Below are 27960 nucleotides of genomic sequence, written 5' to 3'. Positions count from 1 at the left end.
CGGTTGGTTAACCTACTGCCAGCAGAGAAGCGTTACAAGCTGGGAAACCCTGGCGAGCTTCTGTGGTAAACTGTGCCACTGGTGTTGGTGAAATATAGGAATTTAAGCGCGCCACCGGCGTCCCAATTTGAGTTTGACTTGCAACGGGGGCCAAATACCTTACACGGTAAGCTTTCACCCATAAGGCTTCGCATTTACTACATATCTTGGATTACAGAAAGCGCCTCAAAGTGTCGAGTTAACAAGCGAGGTGGCTAGCAAATAACTAGCCAGCTAGCTAGCATCAGGATAACTTGGCTAACCCAGCTAGCTAGTTGATGTTAACGTAGCGTTGGTCGTGTCCAGAAAGCCTGCGTTGATTTCTTCACTACTGGGCTTTCTGAAAGATCTTGCATACGCAGCGTCAACTTTATTAGTTGGTCATACTTTCAGGCAAGGGGGTGCATTTTATGTGTATCTTGTGTGCAATGAATTGAATTCTAGGAGTGAACAAAATCCTGTTGTAGTCCTTCCTCATCAGCTGCATTCAATTGCGCACGCGTTGTCTGTATGCGTGTGTTGGGAATTTGTAGTTTTTACTTGCCCTGAGTTACCATGTTCGGTAAAGCTATTGTTTCAATGGTGAAACTACAAGTTCCATAAAATTCCCTATTTGTCTAACGAAACTCAAGCGGTAAAAACATAGCTAAGTAGCAGTGAAGCTCTTTATTTTGAGCCTTTATACAGAAAATCTTATTTCAGGTAACATATTTTTAAATAGTGTTATTGTATTAATGCCTAAATGTGTACATTGAAGTAGTCTACATAACTTCAGGTAAACACCACTGTGCCGTAACTAGCTAACATTAGCTACTGGAACTAGCTAGCATTATGGTAGCTAGGAAGATAGGGAGTTTAAAGCTGGTGACCTGTTGGTTTCAGTCAACATTCAGCCGCATAGTCATATCTCTGTTAATATTACTTGAACGTTGGGAATAACCAGACTACTAGGGGCACGAATTCCAACCGGCCCACTTTGTGCTGATCTATACGGCCGTTACTGTTCTGAAATGTGCGACAGATTTCAAATCGAGAGGCGTGTGAGTGATAGAGATCCTGATCATAGTTTCAGTCGAGCTGGAATTGTATCTGCGATGTTTGATTTTCAGGAACAGATACGAGATGTAATCGAACAGTTTTTTTTTCTCTTTGGCGACATCAAAACGTACAGTAACCGTAATTAGTCAATACAAAAAGGCTACACTGAAAGGGAAACAACTGCCGAATGTGTACGCGTCTGTGCTAGACCGGTGCTAACACCACTGAAGCGTATTCGCAGTGTGAGCCCATTTTTAGAGAGTTTGTATTTGTGGCTCTATATTAAACGGTTTGTAATACCATGTGCTATAACGTATTTCCATGGTGCATCCTGGAATGATTTGGGGGTGTTACTCTCGTGGAATGTGGACAATGTCTATCATGCTCATCATACACTTACCATAGTAAACCGTAGTCTGTTGCAGAAATAAACAACTTGTTAGTGTTCAGGTAAATTATGGGGATTTTACTCTGTGACTGGAAGAAAAGGACAAATAGTATTTGTATTAATGTTGCCTTGTACAATGCATTCCAGTCATGTTACACTTTGTACAGCTTTTTCAGTGCAGATTTTGAAGTTCTGGTTAGTATTTTCCATGTGGTGTGTACTATTGCAATATTATTGTCAGTCATTATGACATTATAAGAATACATTTTTAATGTTACTGAAAACTGTTATTTAAACAAACAGCTTGATGGCAGAAGTGATCCTCTTCCTACCCAGTGTAAAAAAGATGAATTAATGTTGTCAGGAGGAAAACATTGAATTGTTCTAACAGCTCTGGCACCTATGGAAGACAAGACTCCCCAACATCCTATACCATATTTAACCTATGTATTACAGTATTTTTAGAGGCGGGTTTGTTTTATGTAGCCTATATAGTAGAACATTTGAATGCAAGATTAATGAACTAGCCTATTAACGGGGCGATGCAGATCTCCATGTTTTAATAGCATTGAACCACTTCTCGTATAATACCTGCAGATTTCTGGTGTTTGTGTGAATATAAAGGCAAATTTAAATCCATCCCTGTCAAATTCAGACACAGATACGAATAAAGACCCAGCTGCACACCCATGTTAGTAAGCCTATCTACATGCTCAGAAGTTACTTTTACATGCTCTCTAAACTTTGAGGACTAGCCAAATTTCAGTTACACTACAATATTTACACAAATTATAATTATATAAGGAAATCTGAAAATCCGTTTGATGCACAAATTCACACTGTCGGTTGCATTAAAAGTGTCAACCACTCATCATGGAGGAGTGGAAGATCATTTAATATATTTCTACATAATGCTTTTAGTACCCTAATTGACTTGCCAGTAATCCTAACATTACATTTAGACTAGTGTCAGGTAGGTTAAGTTGTGTTGATTACCTTTTTACCGTGGGAGCTTGTGGAAGTTATTTAAGTTGTTTGTGACTGCTAACTGCCTGCTGTAAGCAAACCACTGGAGTGCAACGACTTTGTAATGACGACTCAGCAAGTGGGAAATGGGCTCTTCCTATGAGCCCATGAAAACTGCTGTCTTCCTGTGTCATCCTCATACGCTTCCCATGTATGACCGTTATTGAGCTCAAGTGACTCTTTTTGATGTTTAGGCTAATTAGGTCACAATTATGCATGCATCCTGTGCAGACACTGCTAAATGACTAAATGTGCCAGTGACATTTATTTTCCGCTGGCAGGAGTGCAATAGCTTGCAGAAGTGCAATAAAAATCTGATCTATCTTTAAGGAGATTTCAGTGGATGTCAAGTGGTATAACTGGTTACACCACCTGACAGTGGCTTGCGGGGTATTTTATAGATAGGAAAACGGAGCTGTAGAACCACCACCCTTTCACATAACCACACACACACACTCTCTCTCTCTCTCTCTCTCTCTCTCTCGCTCACACACACACACAGTTCCCATGTGGGTACTCTTGTCTCTTGAAGTAAAGATTTCACACAGGGTGAAATTGAGAAGGGATTTCGAAACATTGCCTGCACTACAGTAGGTCAGCTGTCATGCAACTGTGGCAGTGAATGGATATTTTGAGGATGACCTCTGTCTCCAGCCTACTATGGACTGGAGAATGAACGAGTTGCTATTTAAAAATTAAAATATATATATATATTAATAGAAGAAAAACCCCCACAACAACAATCTCTTGAACAGTTTTATTGCACGCATAGGTGTAGTATACTGGCTGTAATATAGGTATAACTAATTTCAGATTTTAAGTTAAAAGTTTAAATTCTGAGCTGGATGTGTAGGCTATGTGATGTGACACAGCCGTTAGTGGCACCTGGCAGGTAATGCTAGCTAGCTATGTTACATGACGTCAGAGTTACAAGGACAATGTTTTCTTTGAAATCAAGTGGTTCTGTTTGTTATGTAGCTTGGAAACGGCCCGTTGTTTGCTTGTTTGGAAAGTCCATTCAGTTGAATCCAGCTAAAAATGTAGATGGGTGTGTTGGTCCATCCATTTTGGAATTGCTTGTAGAGGCATTATCTGTTTGATTGTCTATTTTATGCTTTTTATGTAGGTAGCATGTCATTGTTGTCCAAGAACTATGCTTTGGTTAATGCGTTGAATAAGATTTGTGACAAAGTTGTAAAAACATCTGACTTAATTATAGATGTAGTTTGGACAGAAGTATTCTCTTAATGATGTGTGACCTGCTCGTCCAGTTACAGCTGTATCTGAAAGTTTCAAACTGTGTTTGTGCAACCAACGTGGATGTGAACCTGCATATTTGTGTCTCCAAAGTATAAAAATAAGTAATATATTATTAAAGAAAAGTAATATCTCTGTTGTGAGGCTCAGAAGCAAAGACTGTTTTTAGGTCTAGTTTTCTCTGCCCCTTCATGCAGTTGCTGGTTTTCTAATCAGCTATGATAGGTTTATGCTTATCCCATTTTTATCAGTTGGTTTCCAGGAGTGTTATTCCCTGCGTGCAAACATTCTAATGAAAATGTGCATCTTTACTGTAAGTCGCTTTGGATGAAAGCGTCTGCTGAATAAGTAAATATTATAAATGGATTGTTTTCTCTTGACCCTGATTCAGTCCTTTAAACTTGCACGCACATGTGCAGGCAGTGCGCACATGTCTGTGCAGGCACAACATTTTAATGCTGTGTGGACAGTCCATGCAGACCATCCTGGTGACGAAATTTGGGTCATGTCACCTTGCGTAGACCTAAACGTAGCCGGGTCTGCAAGAAGTATACTCAAGACTTAACAGCAAGCAATGAACCTTTCCTGGTGTACTGACACACATTAGCGACCCTCACCCATGATCTTAGACACATGAGCTGACATCAGAAAAATGGTTGGGCTCATTACGCTGGGCTTCCATACCATCTAGGAGGAGAACAAAGTATTTCCAGAGTTTTCCAGACCAGTGGTTTCCACTGATGCTGTCAGTCATCTTGAAGGGCTTCGTCCCACCTTATCTTTGCGTGCTTTACTGTATGATCTGCTGCAACTGCTGGATAATGCACTTGTCACCCCGTAGTCAGCACAGAAGATTTTGGTATGAATTGAGTGGTAGATTGGTTGAAGCACCTCTGTCCTTTCAGGTGCTTGAAACTGAAATGAGCGCAGGTGAGGAAGCTGCTCCAATCAAATTGACCTTTAATCATGAGGAAGATTGATGGTAGAAGTTTTATATATTTCCTGTTTTCTGCACTCACATGTAACTGACGAAACATGTGTTCTCTTGTCTCGTGATTGCTGCCCTTGTAAATGACCAACAACACCCATGATGTTCATTTGACCAGGAGTTGATTTTACAAGAACGCCACTCCTATCGTTGGTGATTTGGTGAACAGTCAGTGGCAGTGGATTCATATAATGTCCAGAGTCCTTGTGTCTGATACCCCCTTTTAAGACTCTCTTGTGTCACTGAGGCCATCTTCAGTGTCGCTCTCATTGTCAGTCAGTTTCAATAGCGTTGGTTATGAAAGGTGCTGTGAATGTCTAATTGGCCTTCTACAGACATAATGGACCTTATTTGTGAGTCTGAAACCTGGCTCCACCTGCTTTACAATGACCTGGTGACTCAGTGCGATCATATCGCCCCAGTCAAGGCCAATTCCAGCCTAGGTCTGTTCTCTGGTCAGATGAAGAGCTCTTGAGTTTTGACTCATGTACAAATGAATTACAATGTGTACAAAGTCCCTATTGTCTACATCTCTCTGATAGGCAAGTCCTTTATCTGGTTTTTCATCCGTTTGGGAGAGTGGTTTGACTCCCTTATAACTTCTCCCCACCAGCATGGGAGGGGTGTTACTGCCGGACGGCGACCAGCCCACAACCGTGTGAATCTGCAGATACTCTCAGTGAATACAGCAAGGAGCACTCGTACTCTTCTTCAGGGACGCTTTAATGTTTTAAATGTTTAAGCATTCAAATGTGCGATATTGTGAGTCTTGAGATATTGTATTTCTTTATGTATGAATATGCATGGTTTTAGTGTTGGTATTTGAGTTTTTGAAGCTGTCCTGCAGTGACATGTTCACAGGTTGTGCTCATTGTGACTTAACGTGTCAGATCCTCTGCAACGGTTATGTCATCGGGTTGACACCATTTCGGGATCTCCTCCACTCACCCCTGCTGGCCAGTCCTTGAGTAGTGTATCATCACAGCTGTGTCCCTCCCCCTGAACCCAAAACCTCCAGTGAAGGCCGTGTCATTTACCGCCACAGTTTTTTATTTTTGGATTCTCTGTATATTTCTTTCACTGCGCTGATTTTTAGTCATTTGCGGGGACGCTTTTCATTGTGGCATCTTCTGAGTGTTGTCATAATATTGTGCATTGGGACAGATGACCTCATACTCGGAAATGGTCAGCTGACTCATATTATCATACCCATAATACCCTGCATAATGACCCAGTTAGTCAAGCAGACTTGAGATCACTTGAGATCTAGAGCCCTGGTCAGATTCCCCCCTCTAGATGCACTTTTCAATCTGCATACTTATAATTATGAGCATGGCCTCGCTGCCTCTCACGTTACATCCTCATCTATCTGAAGTCTTTTGTGAAGAAGTGGCAAGGCATTGGAGAACACAATGGTTCACAAGTCAAAACTAAAGAGGGCTGAAGGAAGGACCTTAGCTACTGTGTAATTTGAGATGTTTGTGTGAGCTTCCAGGTGCTTTTTCCCCTCTCAGTTTTGGACCGTGTGTTGCTGCTGTGTTTTGTTGACCATTTGATGTATTTTGGCCTGAGAGTAAGACAAAAGGGGCTCTGTGTGTTTCTTTCACAGGTGGAGTAATCAACAGCTGAGCCAAAACTGCGGTGACCGGAACAAACGAGAAGCAGCAGCCTGGCCGCCCCACCCTGAGCATCTCCATGTGGGGAGCAAGAGCAGCGGCGGCAGCGCGAATCCTCTTTCCTCCTTCTCACTGCTCACTTAGCCCGCCATGCCCTCGCCAGGCTCCCTCCTAGGCTGTGCCGTGGCTCCGAGCGCTCGCTGGGCCCCCTAAGCATGTACACAGACTCAGGGGTGTGTGACATCCCCCCAACACAGCCCCTGCAGCTGCTCAACGGCCACACACCCATTATCGACCCTGCTGCCGCTGCCGTCGCCTCCGCTCCTGCCCGCATGTCCGTTCCAAAGATGGGCGTGCGGGCGCGGATCTCCGACTGGCCGCCCAGGCGTGAGCAATCCCATGAGTCCCTGCAGGAAAATGGCCAGTGCGCCTACCCGCCTGTGGACGAGCGGCCTGCACGCGGTTACCCGCGGATACCATGGAGACGAGCCCGGGACTCAGAGTTTGGGGGTGCCGTGGCGGGTTTCAGAGGTGGGCTGGCGTCGGTCTCGGCCTTCGCCCCTCTGCGGCAGCGGTCCAGCAGCGAGGTGACCCTCAGCGAGCAAGATGAGGCGGAGGTTGAGAGCCGGGTGGGGCTAATCCGCGAGTACGGCAGCACCTCCTCCATCGACATGCAGGGCATCCCCGAGCAGAGCATCCTCCACATGCTCAACCACTTCCAGCAGGAGCGGCCTGGCCATCGTGGCACCTCCGCCCAGCTGGACGATCCCCCTGAGCCCTCGGCCTCCACCTCCACCCGAGAGGAGAGGGGAGAGACCCGTGTAAGGAAGAAGAGTGGCGGCACAGAGTCCTCCCTGGGGACCTCCTCTCTCTTCCGCAAGCTACGAAGCGCCAGCCGCGGGGAGATCGCAACTGGCCGCGGCGACACCGACGACTGCCTGTCTGCGGAGCAAGGCGGCGCCTCCTGGATCTGCACGAGGAGCTTCGCCCACCACGACGCCCAGAGCATTCTGTTCGACCTGCACGAGGCCGCAACGCAACGTGGCTACCAGACTCAGCGCCGTAACACTGCCACCGGCGCTTCGGCTGCCTCGGTGTCGGTGTCGACCCGCACGCTGGACCTGGGCGGGTTTGAGCCCAGATTCTGCAGCGCTGACGAGATGGCAGTGAGAGACTCTGCCTCCCCTGCAGCCCCCGCCGACCCTGGCAGTCCTCTACTGCTCAGCTGCCCGCAGTTCCTCAATGAGACAGGCGGGCCCATTGAGCGTAACCTCAGCTTCCTTAGCTCGTTGGCAGAGCAGGAGGCGGGCGAGGGTGGCATGGTGGGCAGGCACTGGCTGCGCTGCAGTAACACCAGTATTTCAGTGCTGGAGGTGCCACCAGAGCAGCAGGCTCTACGGCTAGAGAGACTCCGACTGCCCAGCATTGAGCATGTGGACCTTGGAGCACGCTACTACCATGACCACTTCCTGGGGAAAGGTAGGTTTTCATGCGGTCTTAACTCTACCCCCAAACAGGGCCCTTTTACAGACTAATCACACAAGAATTTTTAACAATATAGCATTGATGAGAATTCCACAAATGTGGGTCAGTTTCTGTATCGGTCACTGTAGCGGCTTTGTCTCTCTTTGCTTCCAGAGCACCTCAACTACTTTGGAACGGACGACAAGCTGGGTCCAGTGGCTCTGAGTATCCGCAGAGAAAAGCTGGAGGACACCAGAGATCTGAAGGATCAGTACCAATACCGCCTCATAGTTCGCACTTGTGAGGTGCGTGACTGTGTTTTTTTTCAGTAGGATGGTGATTGATAATTGCAGGCTATGCTGCCATATTCTTGGACGTCTTGTGTTTCCCTTGCCCCAATTACACACACACACACACACCCACACACCCACCCACACCCACACACACACACACACACACACAGACACACCCTCTCACTGTGCCAGTGGAAATTTCCACCTGCTGCGGCCAGACAGGGTCAGGCCAAGGCAAACAAAGCACAGGCCTGCCTGAAAGAGTGGCATCTGTAAGCCCTTTGTTTGCTGGTCCCAATCCTTCTGAACAGCACATAGCTGTGAGTATCCTCCCTCCCACACTGTCCCTCTGGAGCTCACACACACACACACAGGCATACACACACGCACACACACACACACACGCAAAACTGAAGAATCCATGGAATGGAGCCTCAGTAAGATCTGACTCGCATAGTGAGGAAAATGGAATTGCAAGCCATTCACATACTTAAAGCAAGCATGTACACAGATTATAAGATAATAATAATAATGAGTTGCAGTTATAAATTGCGTTACACTTGGTTAAATGTGTCTGAGAGAGACAGTGAGAATCTGAGTGAGACAAAGAGTGAATGGACATTGCTGCTTTACTCTGTTGGTTTTGTTGGGATTTCATGGCTGCCTTGCCTCATCATATTTGTTCTAGAGGAACAATGCAGCACACTTGCACGCACACACACACGCGCACGCACGCACACACACACACACACACGCATACATACATGCACGTACACGCAGACACACACATACACACACATACACACACATACAGACACACACACATACACACACATATACACACACACATACACTCACACACACACACACACACACACACACACACACACACACACACACAGCCTCATTCACTCACTTGCCCCACTTGCCTCAGGACTTCTCCCTTTCTCACACATCCAGGCCACACAATGCAGCCCACAGTCACATGACCAACTTCCCCCACATCAGCAGCCTCCATTCACCTGTCATTAGCCTGGCTTGCCAAACTCTCACTCACAAATCCGCTGGTATTTAAAACCACAGTAGCTCACGAACAAATAAATAAAAACCCACGCACACTCTCCCTCTTCATATCTTTTGACTGTAAACTGTGCCCTACATTCCCTAGGGTTAGTGGAGTCTAAATTCTGAATTGAGCCAGAGTGGTGCATTTGTTTGCATGCATTAGTTTGTATAAAACGGCAAATGCCCTGTCTGTCCTGAACTTTGGTTGTCATTGTGTGGGCCCAGTAGTTGATTGGTCACCTTTCCCAGTTATAATCGGCTGGAATAATATTTTTAGTTTGCAATGATATGAATTGAATCTGATCTGCATGTCCTCCGGTGCAGCTGGTGACGTTGCGCGGGGCGATACTGGAGGATGCCGTGCCCTCTGCGGCCAAGCATGGCACCGTACGCGGCCTTCCTCTCAAGGAGGTGCTGGAGCACGTCGTGCCTGAGCTCAACCCGTCATGCCTGCGGCTGGCCCTCAACACGCCCAAAGCCACTGAGCAACTCCTGAAACTGGATGAGCAGGGGGTGAGTGAAAATGTTAATATTTGCCTGTCTCTGACAACGTGTTTGTGTGGGGGTGGGGGGGAGGCGGGGGCGCCCTTTCTGGCAATAAGTATGTCTAGCCTGGCTGGAGAAATTGGACTTTGAAGTGTGTGTAGCATTAAGCTGATTAGCAGGGCTTAATGTTTTTGGCAGTAATCATGTTTGTTATTTGGAAACAAAGCTCTGAGGTGTTTGTTTTGTGTGTGAGTGTATGTACTTCAACTCGTTGATACCATTACCACATGGGATTGGAATGAGGATGCATAAAAATGCATCTGTTTCAGATGTACACCTTTTCATTGATATTATGTGTGTGTTGGTGTGTGGCCTGGTGTGTGTGCGTGTGTGTGGCCTGGTGTGTGTGTGTGTGTGTGTGTGTGTGTGTGTGTGTGTGTGTGTGTGTGTGTGCAGTTGAGTCAGAAGCATAAGGTGGGCATCCTGCTGTGCCGGGCTGGGCAGAGCACAGAGGAGGAGATGTATAACAATGAGGAGGCCAGTCCTGCCTTCAGCACCTTCCTGCAGCTGTTGGGGGACCAGGTGCTCCTCAGGGGCTTCACCAAGTATGCAGCGCAGCTCGACACCAAGAGTGAGTGCACACACGGACTAAATACACGCACAGATAATAAATTACACACACGCACAGGAACATGCACAGCACACGCGCCGAACCCTAAAAAAAACACACACCCACACACACACAGACAAACCTGTTGTTAAATTGAGCACCTGAACATTAAATAGAACACATGTTGCACATGCGTGTAAAATGCATAGCCAAAGAAATGAAGAACAAAAAGGATCAAACAAAAACTAAAACCTATGCTTCAGACAGCGAAGGCACCTTCTGACTTTCTGTTTGTATTTGTGTGTGTCTGGATCACAGCCGACTCCACTGGTACTCATTCAGTGTACACCACCTACCAAGGCTATGAGATCATGTTCCATGTCTCTACTATGCTCCCCTACATGCCCAACAATCCCCAGCAGGTAAGTGCTCATCACCACAGCGGCAAGTAGCATTTAGAGGCTTTTGGATGCTTCAAACACTTGCCTCCAATTATTAGCGTTGTGATGTATTCTGACTTGGTACTCTTTTGGAATGCAAATTTTGCTTTGATATACCGTTGATGCATTTGTTCAGTTGTCAAACTTGAAAATGTTGTCTCTTGAGTGAAGAGCAACGCTTCTCTCTGTAATTCATTCAGAGCAACTCTCTGTAATTCATGCATGTTTGTGTCACACAGCTCCTGAGGAAGAGGCACATAGGAAACGACATTGTCACCATCATCTTTCAAGAACCTGGTGCACTGCCCTTCACTCCGCAAAACATCCGCTCACACTTCCAACACGTCTTCATCATAGTGCGTGTGCACAACCCTTGCTCTGATAGTACGAGCTACAGGTAATCCCCTAGTCCCGTAATCCCACTATACCTGCTTCCATATATTATTATATTGTTGCCCTATTAAGTGCTCCTTTGTTTCCTTGTAGTGTGGCTGTAACCCGTATGAAAGATGTGCCTCCGTTCGGCCCCCCCATCCCTCCCAGCAATGTGACCTTCCGCGACCCTGAGGCCTTCCGCAGTTTCTTATTAGCCAAGGTGATCAACGCCGAGAGCGCGGCACACAAGTCTGAGAAGTTCCACACCATGGCAACGCGTACGCGGCAGGAGTACCTGCGGGACCTGGCTCAGAACTACGTCAGCAGCACGCCGCTGGACACGTCCGGTAAACTCAACAACCTCATCTCGCTGGCCTCCAAGCGGCGTGAGCGAGTGCGCCCTCGCGAGGGGGCCGAGCTGGCCTCCTCGGGGGCCTTAACCTGGCGCGTGAGGGCGCAGGACTTCAGTGGAGGCGGCATGGAGCTGCCCTGTGCTCTGGGCATATCTGGGGAGTATGTGCTTCTGGCCGACTGCACCACCAAAGAGGTGGTGTTTAATTGTTTCTGTGCCGACATCATTGGGTGGGCACCAGAGAGGCTGTCACTGAAGATATACTTCGGGCGGGGGGACCACATCTCGCTGCGCGTGCCTGAGGGATGTGCCCAGGACATCCGAGAGGTTGTCCAAAGACTTAAGGTAAGGCTTCAGATAGGTTTGGGAGGGAAAATCCAACTGCCTTGCTGGAGGTTTTGCTTTGTGACATTCTTAATTAGTAAATATGACTTAGTCTGATTATATACGGAAATAAATATGGGTTTTAATTAACTAAAAAATCAACTTAAGAATTCCATATTTATTTAGTGATGTTAAACTCTTTATGAAGCCAAAGTGATGATTTTTTCACCATGAAAGATTTAAAACCCTCTCAGCCACACTATGCTGTTTCTTTACAATGGGTTCTTTCTCAATCTGAACTGCTTGATTGTTCTAGAGTAAATGCTGCATAGTTATGGATAGCATTGTTGAAATGACACTCATTCCTCCTCCCTCTCTTCCTCCTACTCTATCTCTCTCTATCTGTATGTTTGTCTCCCTCTCTTTATCTTTCTGTATGTGTTTGTTTCCTGTATGTGTGTGTGTCTCTCTCTCTCTCTCTCTCTCTCTCTCTCTCTCTCTCTGCAGGCTCTGACGGTGGGCTGTGAGACTGTGGACATGACGCTGCGACGGAACGGCCTGGGCCAGCTGGGCTTTCACGTGCGCGTGGACGGTACCGTGTCCGAGGTGGAGGAGTACGGCTTCGCCTGGCAGGCAGGCCTACGGCAGGGCAGCCGGCTGGTGGAGATCTGCAAGGTGGCGGCTGTCACACTCACGCACGAGCAGATGATCGACCTCTTGAGGACGTCAGTCACCGTCAAAGTGCTCATCATCCCACCCCATGAAGAAGGAGAGGCACGCAGGTCAGACACTCGAAGCAAGGGGTGGATCATAACAAATAATAGTTTGGGGTCAAGAGAGCATAGAATATGTCCAAGAATATGTTTTCATGTGAAGTGTTGGAGAAATAATGCCAAAGGTAGCCAGAAAGGTGCATAAATTAAGTGAAATATTTTGACCAGTTGGTGCTTGTTTGTGTTTTTGGTGTTGTGGAAAACTCTTTGATTCTTCAAAATTAAGCCTTTCATAGTTCTTCCAGCCTTTTCTGCTGTTGAGTATTTGATTTGACCATAACATTGGAGTAATTATAACACACTTTGATTGATCAGTATAATGACCTGTGTGTGTGTGTGTGTGTGTGTGCGTGCACGTGTGTAGGGGATGCACAGAAGAGTATGAGATGAAGACGCTGGAGAAGAGAGACGAAGCAGACCCCCTGAGCACTGGCTATCCCCCCAGTCTCCGCCAGCCTGCCTGGCGCTGGGACCGGCCGCTCGGCACCAGCCCACTCCCCCAGTGCTGGACCCCTGTTGGGCCAGTGCCCCTCCCTGGGCGTCCCCACAAGGCCATGATGCCCATGCCCATTCCCTACCGAGAGCCCCAGCACCTCTCCAGCAAGAGGTAACACACCCCAGGGACCAGAGCTGCTCTACTTCCTGGCAAACTGCTCCTGTTTTTACACCTTGCTATGCCTATGTGTTACCGTGTGCATGCTCAAAATAGGATTGCATGCGCACAGTAGTCTAAGATTAAAGTAGCAAATGCCTTCTCAATCCCTTTTAACTTAGAAGTGTCCTTACTCTGCTGTTCCCCAGGCCTGTGAGCTACCCAGAGAACCATTACAGCGTGTCTCCAGTAGGGAGTGACAGAAACCTGACCTTCAGAAATCCCTCAGCCAGCTTCTCCAGCCCCAGCCCGGGGCTCGCTGCTGGACTGGGGCCAGGACTCAGCAGGCCTTTTGTGCACTACAAATCCCCAGACAGGTCAGCGCCCAATTTTCTCTCGGGGGACAGACAGGTTTGGACAAGCCATGCTCACAGCATGAGGAGTAGTCAGGAGGTTACTCTTATCTGCTTCCTGATTTACTGGTATAGTCAGAGGAAAATTAGGTAAAAGTAACTCTTCAAACTTTTACTAGCATTCACCAAGAGATTGAAGATTGGGTTTTCTTTTATTTCTCATTAGTTAACAGAAAATACAGTGAAACAATTGAGCAATATCAGGGGGCTTTGCATATTTGGCTGAAGTACATGGATGTTTGTCCCATATGTCTCATATAACATATTATGGTCGCATTAATAAAATATTAACTGACTTGCATATTTTGCTAGGTAGAGTAGCATCTGGCGGTCTAGTCAGTTAATATGTTATTTATGAGACATGTATCTGTCCAGGCCCCATGGAACCAGAAAAGATAACTCTAAAACTAGTTTAACATCAGTGAACTTGTAACAAAAAATTCTTTAGTAAGCATTTACACAAGGTGTGAAGTGTTCACAGACTATCCACATATTAAAAGGTTACTAAAAACATTTTTATTTTACAAATGAAATATATATAAACATTTTATGCAGTTGTTGTTTTTGGAATCAACTGCTTACCAGTGCTACAGGCACAGTGTGTATATCTAATGTGACTATATCTATGACTAAATTGATAGCTTGATGATACATCACACAGGTAGTTTAGCCATAGGCTTGCTGTTGTACACACACAAGTGTGACATTTGCATGTGTGCTGATCTTGCTCAACCTGTTTTACATGGCAAACAGGGAAACCAAGTGACAAACAAAACAACTCAAATTAAAGGAGCCAGATGTAGTGTGGACACCAAGCGTTTAAAATCAGTACTGCATTTCTAAATTCAAAATATTGCAGGGCGTTTCCCCTCCCCCTCCTCCCCAGACCTGAAGCTCATGTGGGTTGCCAGGTTAAGGACACTGAACCTACACAAACAAGTCAAGACAAGCTCAATATTTAACTTTAACAAGGGCAAGTGCAATTATCTCTGTGTTTAAGTGGTGTCAGGTTGGCAAATGTCCTCCGAGAGATAAATCAGCCGTTGTTCTGTATTCTGAAAAGCAGTGTCTTTGGCAATGAATGTAAGGGGATTATCCAAATAAAGAGACAGTTTCTCATTAGAGGTGTAATTATAGTGTCTTATTCGAGGTTTTTTTTTTTTTACACACTGAGTTATATAACAGGGTAGTTGATCGAGAAGTCAGTTTTTGTCTCAAAGGTTAAAATCCAGTTTTGTTTGTGTCGATGCAGGTTTGGGACCCAGCGCAGTCTCCTGACTTATGAGCCACCTCTGAGTGTGGACATTTCCAGTGGGGACTCCTCAGGCTTTACCAGCCAGGAAAGCACCATGGAGAGGGCCAAGAATGGTACACACATGCACACACACACACACACTCACACACACACACACACACACACACACACACACACACACACACACACACACACACACACATACACACACATGCAGGCAGGTGTAGTCCATGTTAGCTTAAAAGCCACAGTTTATTCAGCATTACTTCATAGTGCTTCAGATCTAAAACCATGTTTACAACTCAAAACTCGCTGCTAACTAGGTCAACAAGTTTGTGTACGCGGGGTGAATAGGGCCTGAAGCTGTGGTTCTGAAAATGCTCACTGAAGCCTTACAGATAATTTCAGGATTGCAGCCTGAAATGTCTATTTTTGGACATTTAGAAGAAAACCAGCAGCATACTCCCACTCCAGAATCAGGACTCATAAGATGTTCCCCATGTTTGTGCTGACAAACCCAATATGAGACCGTGCTCATTTCTTGAGAGTACACCTAGCTGAATGTACAATTTTTTACACAGGCAATTCAGTTTGCTTTACATCAAATAAAAGCAAAAGTAACGTCCAAAGAAAAAAATATTGAAAAGCAATAAAAGATTTATAAAAACATAGTTTAAGTAGCCCAGATTGTATTTATTTCTTTCATAATACTGAGTAGAAAACTATAGAGCAATAGCCCGAATAGAATCCACAAAGAGCCAAAATACAGCTTAGCCCCAGAATAGAGCCTAAAAATAGGCTTGCCAATAGAGCTTAGCCGCAAGCCTGAGATGACACTTCCGTGTCAGGAATGACAAGAGGTCTACTGCCAGAAATGAAGTGCAGTAGGAATCTTACTTACAGTAAGAATAGGGTGCAAGGTTTAGAGCCCAATCATAGGCACATGAAAAGAGATATGTTTTTAAGCTGGATTTAAAAACCACATCTAAGATCTGGCAGTTCGTTCAAGTTGCATGCAGCATAACCGCTAAATGCTGCTTCCCCATGTTTAGATTGGATTCTGCAACTATAGCTGGCCTTAGAATCTAAGATCTATGCCTTATGTTCTTTAAGCATGTCAGAAATGTATTCTGGGCCTAAACTATTCAGTGATTTATAGACTAGTAACAGCTCTTTAAAATCTTTTCAGTAACTAGCTGGAATATGGAATCAGATCAATGCCATAAATATTTTGTAATCTGTAATATAGATTTTGTATATGTAACATAGATTTAGTATCTGTGAAACCATCTACACTTTCAAAACCTATCTTCACTTTCAAAATGTATTTACAGATACAGATTTCAAATACGAAATGTATCTACACTTTCAAAAACTATCTACACTTTCAAAAACTATTTACACTTTCAAAAACTATTTACACTTTCAAAAACTATCTTCACTTTCAAAATCTATTTGCAGATACGGATTTCAGTTACGCATTACGGATAGGGATACGGATTTCTGTTACGAATTACAAAATCTTTTTGGCAATGTCTTTACTGCCTTTCTAAAGAGCCAATCAGAGCTTTTGGCAGATTTTCTAACGCGCCAATCAACACATTGTATCCTCTACTGACTAGCCAATCAGCGCTAGCTTGCTGGCAACTGCTGCTGGCCCGCTGATTATTCAATAGTTATAACCTAAAACTGCCACCGCTCTGCCTAGGGAGAGATCTGGGGTCTCCCCCGCACGGTTTGAATACAATTCGGTGTACGAACACCGTGGGGGAAGTTAAACAAGCATGCCTTATGTCTGGCCCAAAGGGCTGATGAACACCTGTACTATTTAGTTAATCTTAGGCTCTGGCGATTCAGAGATCGCTTGGCTGCAGAACGCATTGTAACTAAGAAATTGGTCTCATATATCTCTTCCACTGAGACGCTAGAAAACTCGCTTCCACACAAAATACACAATAAATCGTTTTCAAGGACTTCAGAAAAGGGTTACAATTAGCCTACCCCAAAGTGCCATGAAAAGAAACGAAAATGACATTACAAGGTGGTTTTGAAATCAGGCTGGTCATTATCCAGCTGTTGAGGATGCATATGCACTTAACGGTATACCCCCACCATCACTTTGCATGTGTCTGGAGAACAAGACAATAGCAGTCTGTCTGCTAAATGTTCTCATCGTGATAATTGGTCATATGAATACTGTTCATTGTTAACTTAATTAAATGTGAATAGGAGATCGGTCACGAAAATGCTAACGTTAGCTTTCGTTAGCTACCAAAGCAGATCCTAATATCTTCCATACAACGACAAGGATCTTTGAAACAGGTGTAACGAAGTGTGGAGTGAAAACCACTGACTATGATTGTGCGTTTTACAATGACTTTATTAACAACTCCAAATATAGGACTTCTTACTTGTGCCATTTCTCGGTCTCTGATCCATGACTGCTGCATACACCGTTTAACTCAACTTTCCCAGTTACCAGCAAGCTAGCGCCGCTGATTGGCTAGTCAGTACAGGAGACAATGTGTTGATTGGCGCTTTAGAAAATCTGCCAAAAGCGCTGATTGGCTCGTTAGAAAGGAAATAAAGACAGTGCCAAAAAGATTTTGTAATTCGTAACAGAAATCCGTAACTCGTACTTGAAATCCGTATCCGTCTCCGTATCCGTAATGCGTAACTGAAATCCGTAACTGAAATCCATATCTGCAGATAGATTTTGAAAGTGAAGATAGTTTTTGTAATTGTAGATACATTTCGTATTTGAAATCCGTATCTGTAAATAGATTTTGAAAGTGAAGATAGTTTTTGAAAGTGTAGATACATTTCGTATTTTAAATCCGTATCTGTAGATAGGTTTTGAAAGTGTAGATGGTTTCACAGATACAAAATCTATATTACAGATTACAAAATATTTATGGCATTGATCTGATTCCATACTGGAAGCCAGTGTAAAGATTTTAGAGCTGGAGTTATGTGCTGTAGTCTCTGGGTCCTGGATTTTAGAGCTGGAGTTATGTGCTGTAGTCTCTGGGTCCTGGATGAGACTCTAGCAGCAGCATTTGAATGACCTGCAGCTGTTAAATGGTCTCTTAGAAAGTCCAGTGTAGAGACCTCCCTACTGGAGATAAAAGAATGGATGAGCTGCTCTTGGTCTTTTTTGAATCTGTGATTCTAGCCATATTTTTAAGATGATCTCAGACATAAAACAACGATGGGTAATTTCAGTTCAATATATTTGGTGAAACAGTACTTCATATGCTGATGCACTATAACATGTACTGTAAAGAGACATGTAGTAAAAGACTCGTAGAGACGTAGGTGTCTCTTGGCCACCAAAACCAACGTCACCCATAAATCAGACCGGATGGATGGAATGGAATGGAAATGGAATGGAATGGAAATGAGCCCTAGTGACTATGTTATGGCAGAGATAGTGACACACACACACTCTGAATTCGATCTCTGCCTTTTACCCATCCAGGGTCGTGATACACACAGTGAAGCTTATCAGGCAGCAGTAACAGGTGTTATTTGTACAGGCACGTGTAGTTGTGTGTAGTGTTATGTGAAGATACTGTACAGTGCCGGTTTCATTATGTATGTATGTGCGTGTGTGTGATCCACCCCTCAGAACCAATGTGGCATGTGCCTGCCTATGCTCGTGCTGTCGCCGGGGTGAACCAGAGGAAGCCAAGGCGCCAAGATACACCAGAGAATCAATCACCCAACAGGCACTCAAAAGTAAGAGACCAGCACACAGCATACCCTCACGACACAGACACTTTGTAATAAAGTAACCAGACCAGAAATTATACATACATCGGTCAACCCACATTCTGACATGTCTCTCATGGTCTAAAAGTGCATTAGGATTTAGCTGACCTCAACCTGTGCATCATGTTTTTGCCTTTTAGTAGGGATGCACGATATTGAATTTTAGCCGATATCCGATATGCCGATATTTACAAGCTCATTTTGGCCGATTGCCGATGCCGATACCGATATATACACCTCAGCTTTTTAATTATTGAAAAGTCTCTCCTGTACTAGAATAAATCTGTTATTATGCTAGGGTATTGCTGTAAATACAGGACATTACAGACTTGATGTGTATCAATTTAGAAATAGACATTCACTCATGAAACTGAAATGGTTTCAAATATGGCAGATTTATTTATATTTTCACGTCACAATTTTCATACTTGAACAGTACCTCCTTGAACTTGAACAACTACACTCTGGAAATGCAGCTTGGCTTACTTGGCAAGCTAACGTTGGTTAACTGACTTACAGTTTAATAACGTCTCTTCTAGGATTTCTAGACTAATCTATGTAACGTTATTGCCAAGTTAGCTGTTTAAATTCCACATATGGAAAAGTAAGCCATGTAGATCGCGTGGGCTCGTGACATAACGTTTCACATCGGGTCAAATGAGGCATCATCAACTTCTCTGGTGTCACGTAGCATGCTTGGCTAACTTTGCAAGCTAACCTTGGTTGACTGACTTACAGTTTAACAATGTCCATTCTAGGATTTCTAGACTAATCTATGTAATGTTATTGCCAAGTTAGCTGTATAAATTCCATAAATGCAAAAGTGAGCCATGCACAGATAGCGTTGGCTTGTGACATAACGTTTCACATCCTGTGAAATGAGGTATCATCAACTTCTCTGGTGTCACGTAGCATGCTTGGCTAACTTTGCAAGCTAACCTTGGTTAACTGATTTACAGTTTAGTAACGTCCCTTCTAGGATTTCTAGACTAAGCTATGTAACGCTATTGCCAAGTTAGCTGTATAAATTCCATAAATGCAAAAGTGAGCCATGTACAGATAGCGTGGGCTTGAGACATAACGTTTCACATCCCGTGAAATGAGGTATCATCAACTTCTCTGGTGTCACGTAGCATGCAAGCTAACAAGCTAGTGTTGTCTAACTAACTCCGTGACTTATTAACGTCAATTAGCGCGACAGGTAATGTTGTAAAGCGTGACACGCGGGTGGTCTGCATCTATGCATGCAACCTACATTATGGCCAAGCTGCATCTCCTCCTCCTCCTCCTGAAAAGTTTTCGGACAAATAGGCATTTTGTCATCATCCTCTGATACTGTGAAGTAGGATACTGCCACACAGCCGACGCTCATAAACATTTGCTTTGCGTGCGCATAATTTACACGTCACCTTATCGGCCAGGTACATCGGCAGAAATTTTTCATATCTGCAGATACCGATAATTAAGTTTTTAAGCCGATAACTGCCGATACCGATGTCTTGCCGATAATATCGTGCATCCCTACCTTTTAGTCAATATTATGGGATGGCATTTCCCCAACTTCCTCAATATAAAATGATATAGCCCTTCAGTCTGTCAGGACTGAATCTATCAGTTGATAACCATTCTCATATAACATGAAAAAAAGCAAAGTTTAGGAGTTCCTCTAACCATTAACCCTTCCACTTGCATTTACACAAATATTTATCTGCCAAACGTTGTTCCGTCCCTTTCTCCCGTGTTTCCCCGCCAAGGGAGAGGTACAGTATTCCAGCCACTCCAGCAGCAACACCCTGTCCAGTAACGCGTCAAGCAGTCACAGTGACGAGCGCTGGTTTGACGGCACCGGGGGCAGCGCTGCGAATATGGGGGGCCTCAGTGACCCATCCGACCCGGACCCAGAACAGCTCGGTACAAAAAACAGCTCCAGTGACAGTGGCATCGACGCCAGCGTGCTGCACGCCTCCAGCACTCCAGGCGGCCGTGTAAGCCGCGGGCACATCGGCGCCTTCTCCAAGCCCCTGTCCGGCTCTGCCACCTACAGCGGGCTGCAGGAGCTCTCGGGGGCCTGCAGCATGGGGGAGATGAGCAGGAGGGACTCGTCTCCAGGCATCCCAGCCAAGAGCTACCGCAAACACGCGTTCCAGTCACCCGGGGGAACCCCCAGCAACGACAGCTTCAAACCCAGGTATGCGTGAGTGTGTCTACTGATGCATGTGTGTTTAGGTCTGTATTTGTGGATGTATGTGTGCATGCTGCACCTTGGAATGAAATCCAGAAAATCCCCAAAAATTAAGCAACAAATTCAATTTATTTTCTTACCATCTTCGCATTGCATGTAGAGGTTTTGCCTAGAGGCTTTGATCCAAGCTGGTTTGTCATGGTTGTGTTTGTGTGCAGGTCCTACACCCCACAGAGGTATAAGACCCCTGCAGCAGACAAATCCCAGCCTTTCAGACCCTCCACTGCCACAGCCACACTAGGCTCTGCCCAGTCGTCACCGAAGGCCTCTTACGGCAAAACCAAACAGGCTGCATGGCAGCAGGAGGGCAACCACTCAACGGCCAACACCACTGGCACCAGTGGCTCAGACAGCAGTAGCAGCAGGTATGTGTTACATGGCCTTCCTGTCCTGCTTAGGGGTAGGGGTGGGAATTTCTTGGCACCACGTGATTCAATTCGATTCCGATTCAGAGGTTAACGATTTGATTCTTAACCGATTATCGGTTATCAATTCTAAAGCGATAAAACGATTATCAATGCATTTAGATTTTTTTAAACATTCAAGTTGCTATTTAGGGTCTCAAATCACTTCCTACTTTGTGTTTGATAATAAAAGAAAATCAACAGATGAATTACTTTCTCTATATTTGCCTTGTCACAATTTTGACTTTCTATGAACAATGCAATAATCAATGCAGCTTGCATTTCAACATAAAATGAATGTGTAAAAAAAAAAAAAAAAAAAAAAAAACATTCTTTACTTAAAAAAAAAATCGATTATGAACTTTTCTGAATCGAGACAGAATCATTTTAGAGAGAATCGAGAAAAATCGAATAAACATTGTTTTTTCCCATGTCTGTCTCTATAGTGTTACAGAGTGTTCTGTATTCTGTTCTCCTAGTTATATTATTTGTTGTCTGGTGGGAACACCTCGGCTGATGAGGTTTTGTGTGTGTGTGTGTGTGTGTGTTAGCAAATCCAGACAGGTGGATATGAACAGCAAGAACGTATTTGGGCAACCACGGCTGAGAGCATCCCTAAGGGACCTCCGCTCGCCAAGACGATCCCATAAAAGCACTGTAGAGGACGACCTGAAGAAACTCATCATCATGGACAACCCTGCAGACCCCGTGCCTCAGAGAGAGAAGGTACTCACACTCGTGAGTTTTACATATAAACGGCACTCCTCAACATAAACATCATGCTTCATAGAAAGAAGGACGTGATGGCCACGGCCAGATACGATTTCATCCTCACTCAACTCTTCTTCTTTTTCTGTGCGTTCGCACGCACATGCAGAGTCAGCGGCGCAGCCTGCAGCGCACCTTCTCAGACGAGAGTCTGACCAGCAGTCGCAGGGACCCCGGGTACCCCAGCACGCCTCTGTTTGACTGCCACCCCACCTCCAGCGACCTCCTGTTCAGCTGCACGCTCCCCAACCGACGGCACAACCACTTGCAACACAAGGCCGCTGGAGCCGGGAAAAAAGGTACCGCCGCATCTGCTACCGTTGATGCTTGATGCTAGGTTGCTTAAAATTAAATATCATTGAGAGGATTTCTCGAAAAGTCATGTTTCTCGCCAGGACAACCTTCAAAATGAAGTTTGGGCTAAGTCTGTATATAAAAGCAGTTCAAGCTAAATTGGAAGCAGAGAAGACTAATAAATGAGGAGAATTTTAAAACTAAAGTTTGTGTGTTTTAGTGCCACTGTCAGCATCCGAGCTGTCTCTCTCAGAGATGATGGATAAGGTGCCTCCACTGCGGCGACTGGACCCAGGGCTGATGCCATTGCCAGATACGGCCTGTGGACTGGAGTGGTCAAGCCTCGTCAGTGCTGCTAAAGCATACGAGGGTAAGACTGGGTCTGTGTGTGTCTGTGTCTGTGTTTGGGTGCGCCTGTGTCTGTGTCTGTGTTTGGGTGCGCCTGTGTCTGTGTCTGTCTGTGTCTGTGTGTGTCTGTGTCTGTGTTTGGGTGCGCCTGTGTGTGTCTGTGTCTGTGTCTGTGTCTGTGTTTGGGTGCGCCTGTGTCTGTGTCTGTCTGTGTCTGTGTTTGGATGCGCCTGTGTCTGTGTCTGTGTTTGGGTGCGCCTGTGTCTGTGTCTGTGTCTGTGTTTGGGTGTGCCTGTGCCTGCTCACCTAGATATGCATCACATGACCTATTCTGTAGCTATATGTGTCTAGCTCTTGGTGTGCGTGCGTGCGTGTGTTTGTTTGTTTGTTTGTCTGTTTTTTAATTTCCTGCTACTCCCTTGGATGTACACAGCTGGGAAGGCGCTGTGTCCCTTTACATAACCACACTCGGTTAGGTACCTAGGTACCGACTGCCCAATACTCAGTCTCCTTGGCTTGCAGTTAAGTTCCACTGAACTGAGGCATAAGGCATGACCTAGAGCTGGTGTTACTGTCCAAGCCCAGCTGTTGGGCTGTTTATACAGGCACTCAGGATGCTTCTTATTGATGTGCTTGATTTTATCATTTTGATGTGTGTGTATGTGTTGTAGTGCAAAGGGCCGTGTCACTGTTCTCTCTGTCGGAACCTAATACTGGACTACAAGACAGCCAACCGGCTATCAGCCCTGTGCACTTCCACACACCACAGACTCCACGCACAACCCCCACCTTCAGCAGGTACACGTCCTCCATTTCTGAGTAGCTATCTATTTATCAATTTTGACACAAGGTGTTGACATACATTTTGTCATGACAGAACCCATGGCCTTGCCATGGCAAAAGCCACGCTTTAGAAGTTGAGCTTTAGACGTTCCTATGATTGCATGCATACCCCACTCACAAACCCAGCACAGCTCAAAGCTATCGTTATTGTATTTTGCCCTGCTGTTGAACCTGCACTGAGCTCTTCACCTTGCTTACACATTCAGTGTTTTGTGGGAGACTACATTGAACATATACAGTCTGTTTTTGGAAAGAAGTTACATATTTAGTTGCTATGCTGGTGTAATATTGGAAGTTTCTACGAGTGAGTGCGTATGTGTACTAGTAGAGGAAGTATACTTGGGGAGAGGGGGAAACTGGGGTGAATTGCTTGATGTGAATCTTGATTTTCAAAAGTGAAGTATGGTATGGAGTCTTGCATGACTGCATGAAATAAATGCAAGTTCTTTTGCTTGAATGTTTTCATGGAATCCCTGATGTGACCTGACAAGCCCCAGGTGAGTGTGCATGATGCATCAGATGAGGTTTTGTGTGTGTGTGTGTGTGTGTGTGTGTGTGTGTGTGTGTGTGTGTGTGTGTGTGTGTGTGTGTGTGTGTGTGTGTGTGTGTGTGTGTGTGTGTGTGTGCAGATAAAGGCATCTGTTTTACGTACCAAAAACCTTGGATAATCACCTTCACAACTGTTTCATATACATATATTCTGCTTTGCATATTCCTCGACATGTTTGAAGCCGCTTTCTCCAAAGTGTTGGGTCTCAGTTGAACATTATATATCTTTTGACAGCTATTTTATAATATTGTAGTACTAGTAGTTAAGAAATAATATATAAAAAAGAATGACTGATTTAATAGGGAATTTTCTATGAATTTTCTTTTGAATGTTATAAACCCTGCTGTATATGTGCATATATGATATGTTTGCTGCAGTGATGAGGTGCAAGGAGACCTGCCTGGACGGTTATTCCAGCTGGAGGTAATGCTGAAGCAGCTGAACACTGACCTTGAGAAGGTGGGTCACGTGATGAGTACACCTCATCATCAGTGGGACTTTTTCAGCTGTATTTTTCTAGTTTGTCTTACACATTTAGCTGAGGATGTCTGGAGTGTGTGCATAATGCAGTTATGTACATGTATCCAGCTCTCTCTCGCTCTCTATCTCTCTCTCTCTATCTCTCAGTTTCACACTGTTTCTGTCTTCTCCTTGGTCTTGTGTCTACCCCAGGAGAAGGAGGACAAGGTGGCACTGCTAGCAGAGATGGCTAACCTGCGGCAGAACAACCAGCGTCTTCAAGAAGAGTCGCATTCCACCTCCGAACAGCTCCGCAAATTCAGTCAGTTGTTTACAGAGACCGGGCCAGACAGGAAGTGAAAAAAGAAGGACCGATGGATAAAGCAAAGCAAAGCACATGCACTCCTCTCTCTGACATCACATTCGGTCTGAGAAGTTGCCATGGCGATGCATAGCCTCCCCTTCACTAAGCAGCTTTAGACCCACCTAGCACTGCTCTAGCTAAAAACCCCAGCACAGTGGCTGAAGGTGAAGCCCTGTTACTGGCTCCTGACCCCAGTGTTCTGGCTGGCTATGTCTCGAAATACAGTGAATACATTCCTCCTGGTGCAGTGCCACCCTGCTCCACCCAGTGGAGTGGAGTAGGTCTGCACTTCTTACCCGTACTCTTTTAGTTGCCTTCAGATGACCCGTAGGAGTCTCATTTTTTTTTTTTCTTTTCTTTGCTTACTTACTGTTTGAACTGTGTAACTCTCACTGAGAGAGGCCTAATACTGTACCTGAAACCATTAAGCCAAAAAAAAAAAAGAGGAACAAGAAATGAACAAATGCAAATGAAGATGAGTCGTAGGTGAGACCGAGGTCTCTGTCTCATACAAAGATATGGTACTGTAGAATTCAAGTGTGCTGTAATGCTCTGAGTCTTCACAGACAGTACACTCATGCCACAGCCACGTTAGTGTACTGCAGTGGCAAGGGGGGGATGTCTGCATTCGCTCAAATCCCACAGAACCAGTGCCCTTTTTTGTGGGCAAACACTTCAAAAGCTATGCAAGACCTTATGAAATCATATGTGGGCAGGCACCTCATATGGATTTCACATAGGTATCATTTAGGAGAAAGGAATGCAATCCCTATTTAGCCCATCATCATGGACATTATTTAAGACACTAATTGAAAAGTCCCCAGTGGTGTCCAGGCACCTGTATACACCTGACAAATTATATGCAAAACACAATCACGGGAAGATGTGAAATAGGCGACGATTGCTCGGATGCAATTGTTAACAACCTTTAAAATCTTGCTAAATGTTTATGACAAACAGGTTGGGTCATTGAACAGTTACAAACTCAAAGCTACATGAATGCAAGGAAATGTGTATGCTACTTGACGCTTGTGAGTGACCTAGATAGGATGTTGGACTGGCGTATTGTCTGCGTTTTTGCCGGAGTACAAAATCATAAAGGGGTTCAAATAGAGGTCAGTAGGCCTGAACAATGCTTATATTAATTATTAGCTATTATAGGCCATCTTGCCAAAATTGCTGTTTTTTTTTACCAGGCTGTTGTGCCAATGTTTGATGGGTTATATAGCTACTCCCCCCACACAGTGGCCTTTTGAAATACGTCGGGCCCTCGCCCTTGGTTAAGTCTGTGCACGCCCTTGGCATAAAGCATAGGTTTTTGTAGATGCAGGTAACTGAGGCTTTCTGTGATTACCCTACCATGTTGCACAAGTCCACTTTTTTCTGGAACCTCCCTTCTTGGAGTGAAGTTGGGTTTTTATGTACAATTTAATATCAGGGGGTTAGGGGCTGTTATGTTACACTAGCCAAACACATCTCAACAGTAGTGCTAGTGGTTTTTTACACAAAGATGTTTTGTTACAATTAAAATTTCTTGACATAATGAAAATACACCACTTATTGTTCAGCATTTCAGTGGGGGACATGTGTTGTAAGAATCTTACTTCTCAAGCTAACTGGACTTGGTAGTGACTGGAACCTGCACTATATATGAAACTTGATAGTCTCTATCCATTCTCCATCAGCATGCAGCATGCTAGCTGAATCCACCACCCCTGGTGGTTCTAGCGAATCATTTCTTTCTGACCTCTGAGTGTTGCTGGAAATGGATGGAACGACTAAAGTATGTTTAAGTGACTTTGCATTAATAGTTTTTCATTGTACCCCCTGAAGAGGGTACTTATTCAGACACGAACACTACCGTAATCAGGCACTGCTCTCTCAGAGATGATGCAATCATGCACACTTTGCATCAGTTGTACAGATAAACTTTGGCAGCAACTGGACCACTCTTTTTATACTGTGATTTCGTTAAGGATCCTTGCAAGAAAAATAATGCCTTTCTCTGTTTGGCAGGGCTTTGCCTTGTGTGTGCTGTGCTGTGATTTAGGCCTGTGTGTGTGTGTATGTGGAATCATGGCTGTTTTCACACTGTTTTTCTCCCAACTCCCAACTTAACAGCTGCTGCTACCTATAGACAATTTTCATAGTAGAATTCAGAGGGAACAAAATAAAAAATATCCCGTATTTACAGTAGACATCAACTGTAGTGTATTCAGTTTTGTGTATGTGGATAGGGGCTTCAGTGTCTGTGATCTTTTATAAGGTATGCTAGAGGAAGAGACTGGTTGGAAACCAATAGCTATTCTTAGAAGAGTTAAGCGCCTGTTCTGTCATACTTCGAAGGAACCGTGGATGGCAGCATTTAGCTCGGCTTGTTGCAGAGGGAGTTTTTTTTTTTTTTTTAAACTAGACCCAACCCTACAGTTAAATAAACTGTTCTTGTTGAGCCCTAGCATTACTCTTAACCTGAACCAACTCAAAGCTTTTGTCCCGTTCCCCTCAGGACCCTGCCTGATATTTATAACTATTTATTGATTATTTGTACATGGAACCATTCGTGCAGTCATCCTGTTGCCTGTGATGACATAAAAAACTGACAACTTTTTTTTGTTTTTTTTCTTACGTGGGGAGTCATTATTGACTCTGAACTTCCACTACTTTAGATGCTGTTTTTTTACTTCACTTTTCTGATCAAGGCAGGCTGGGCTGTTAGGGGCAGTGTTAAACATGCAACCCATTTATCGGCTCACTTCTGCACTTGTTCTCTCACTGCTAAATTAGTTGCTCTGTCCAGGCTGTCCGTTTTAAGGCCCGAAATGTTGTTTTTTAATATATAAAGATAAGTTACCGTTCAAGAACTCATCTTTACATTGGTCATCTGAAATTCATGAGAAAAAATAACAAAACAAGATTTGTTTTTGCTGTTATTTTCATAATTTATTACCCATCAGCCACAGAAGGGGATAGTTTGAGGGTACTTAATTGTATTATCTTTTTTTTTTTTATTCTAAAGTGTTTTGATTTCTTTCCTTTTAATTTTTTTTGTACAAAATTTTGGGTTGTAATTCCAGTATATTTTGCTGTAAGAAATTCCAGTGTGTTGTGCTGATGACTCCA

At 44.5% G+C, this 27960-nt stretch overlaps 1 protein-coding gene across 1 annotated transcript; it reads left to right on the top strand.

Moving 5' to 3' along the window:
* Window positions 1–41: 41 nt before the first annotated feature.
* Window positions 42–27960, top strand: sipa1l3 (signal-induced proliferation-associated 1 like 3). Its single transcript, XM_080845131.1, has 21 exons — window positions 42–166; window positions 6346–7831; window positions 7991–8121; window positions 9499–9687; window positions 10117–10291; window positions 10589–10692; window positions 10950–11107; window positions 11197–11782; window positions 12269–12543; window positions 12899–13141; window positions 13336–13503; window positions 14792–14907; window positions 18426–18535; window positions 20323–20756; window positions 20969–21175; window positions 21766–21940; window positions 22092–22281; window positions 22497–22646; window positions 23296–23422; window positions 24395–24476; window positions 24690–27960. Exons 2-21 carry the CDS (start codon window positions 6568–6570, stop codon window positions 24834–24836), a joined length of 5031 nt encoding a protein of 1676 aa, XP_080701257.1. The 5' UTR covers window positions 42–166; window positions 6346–6567; the 3' UTR covers window positions 24837–27960.

This window comes from Sprattus sprattus (assembly GCF_963457725.1).
Source record: "Sprattus sprattus genome assembly, chromosome: 9".
Taxonomy (NCBI): domain Eukaryota; kingdom Metazoa; phylum Chordata; class Actinopteri; order Clupeiformes; family Clupeidae; genus Sprattus; species Sprattus sprattus.
The sequence above is the reverse complement of the archived record's forward strand: the minus strand, read 5'-3'. Positions and strand labels throughout refer to the sequence as shown.

Bases quoted from the DNA above. Each gene is read 5' to 3' on its own strand.
- sipa1l3 (XM_080845131.1), top strand. From the start codon at position 6,568: ATGTACACAGACTCAGGGGTGTGTGACATCCCCCCAACACAGCCCCTG. The intron at 8,122-9,498 runs GTGCGTGACTGT...CCTCCGGTGCAG, and splicing joins TCATAGTTCGCACTTGTGAG to CTGGTGACGTTGCGCGGGGC. The intron at 21,941-22,091 runs GTACTCACACTC...ACGCACATGCAG, and splicing joins CCGTGCCTCAGAGAGAGAAG to AGTCAGCGGCGCAGCCTGCA.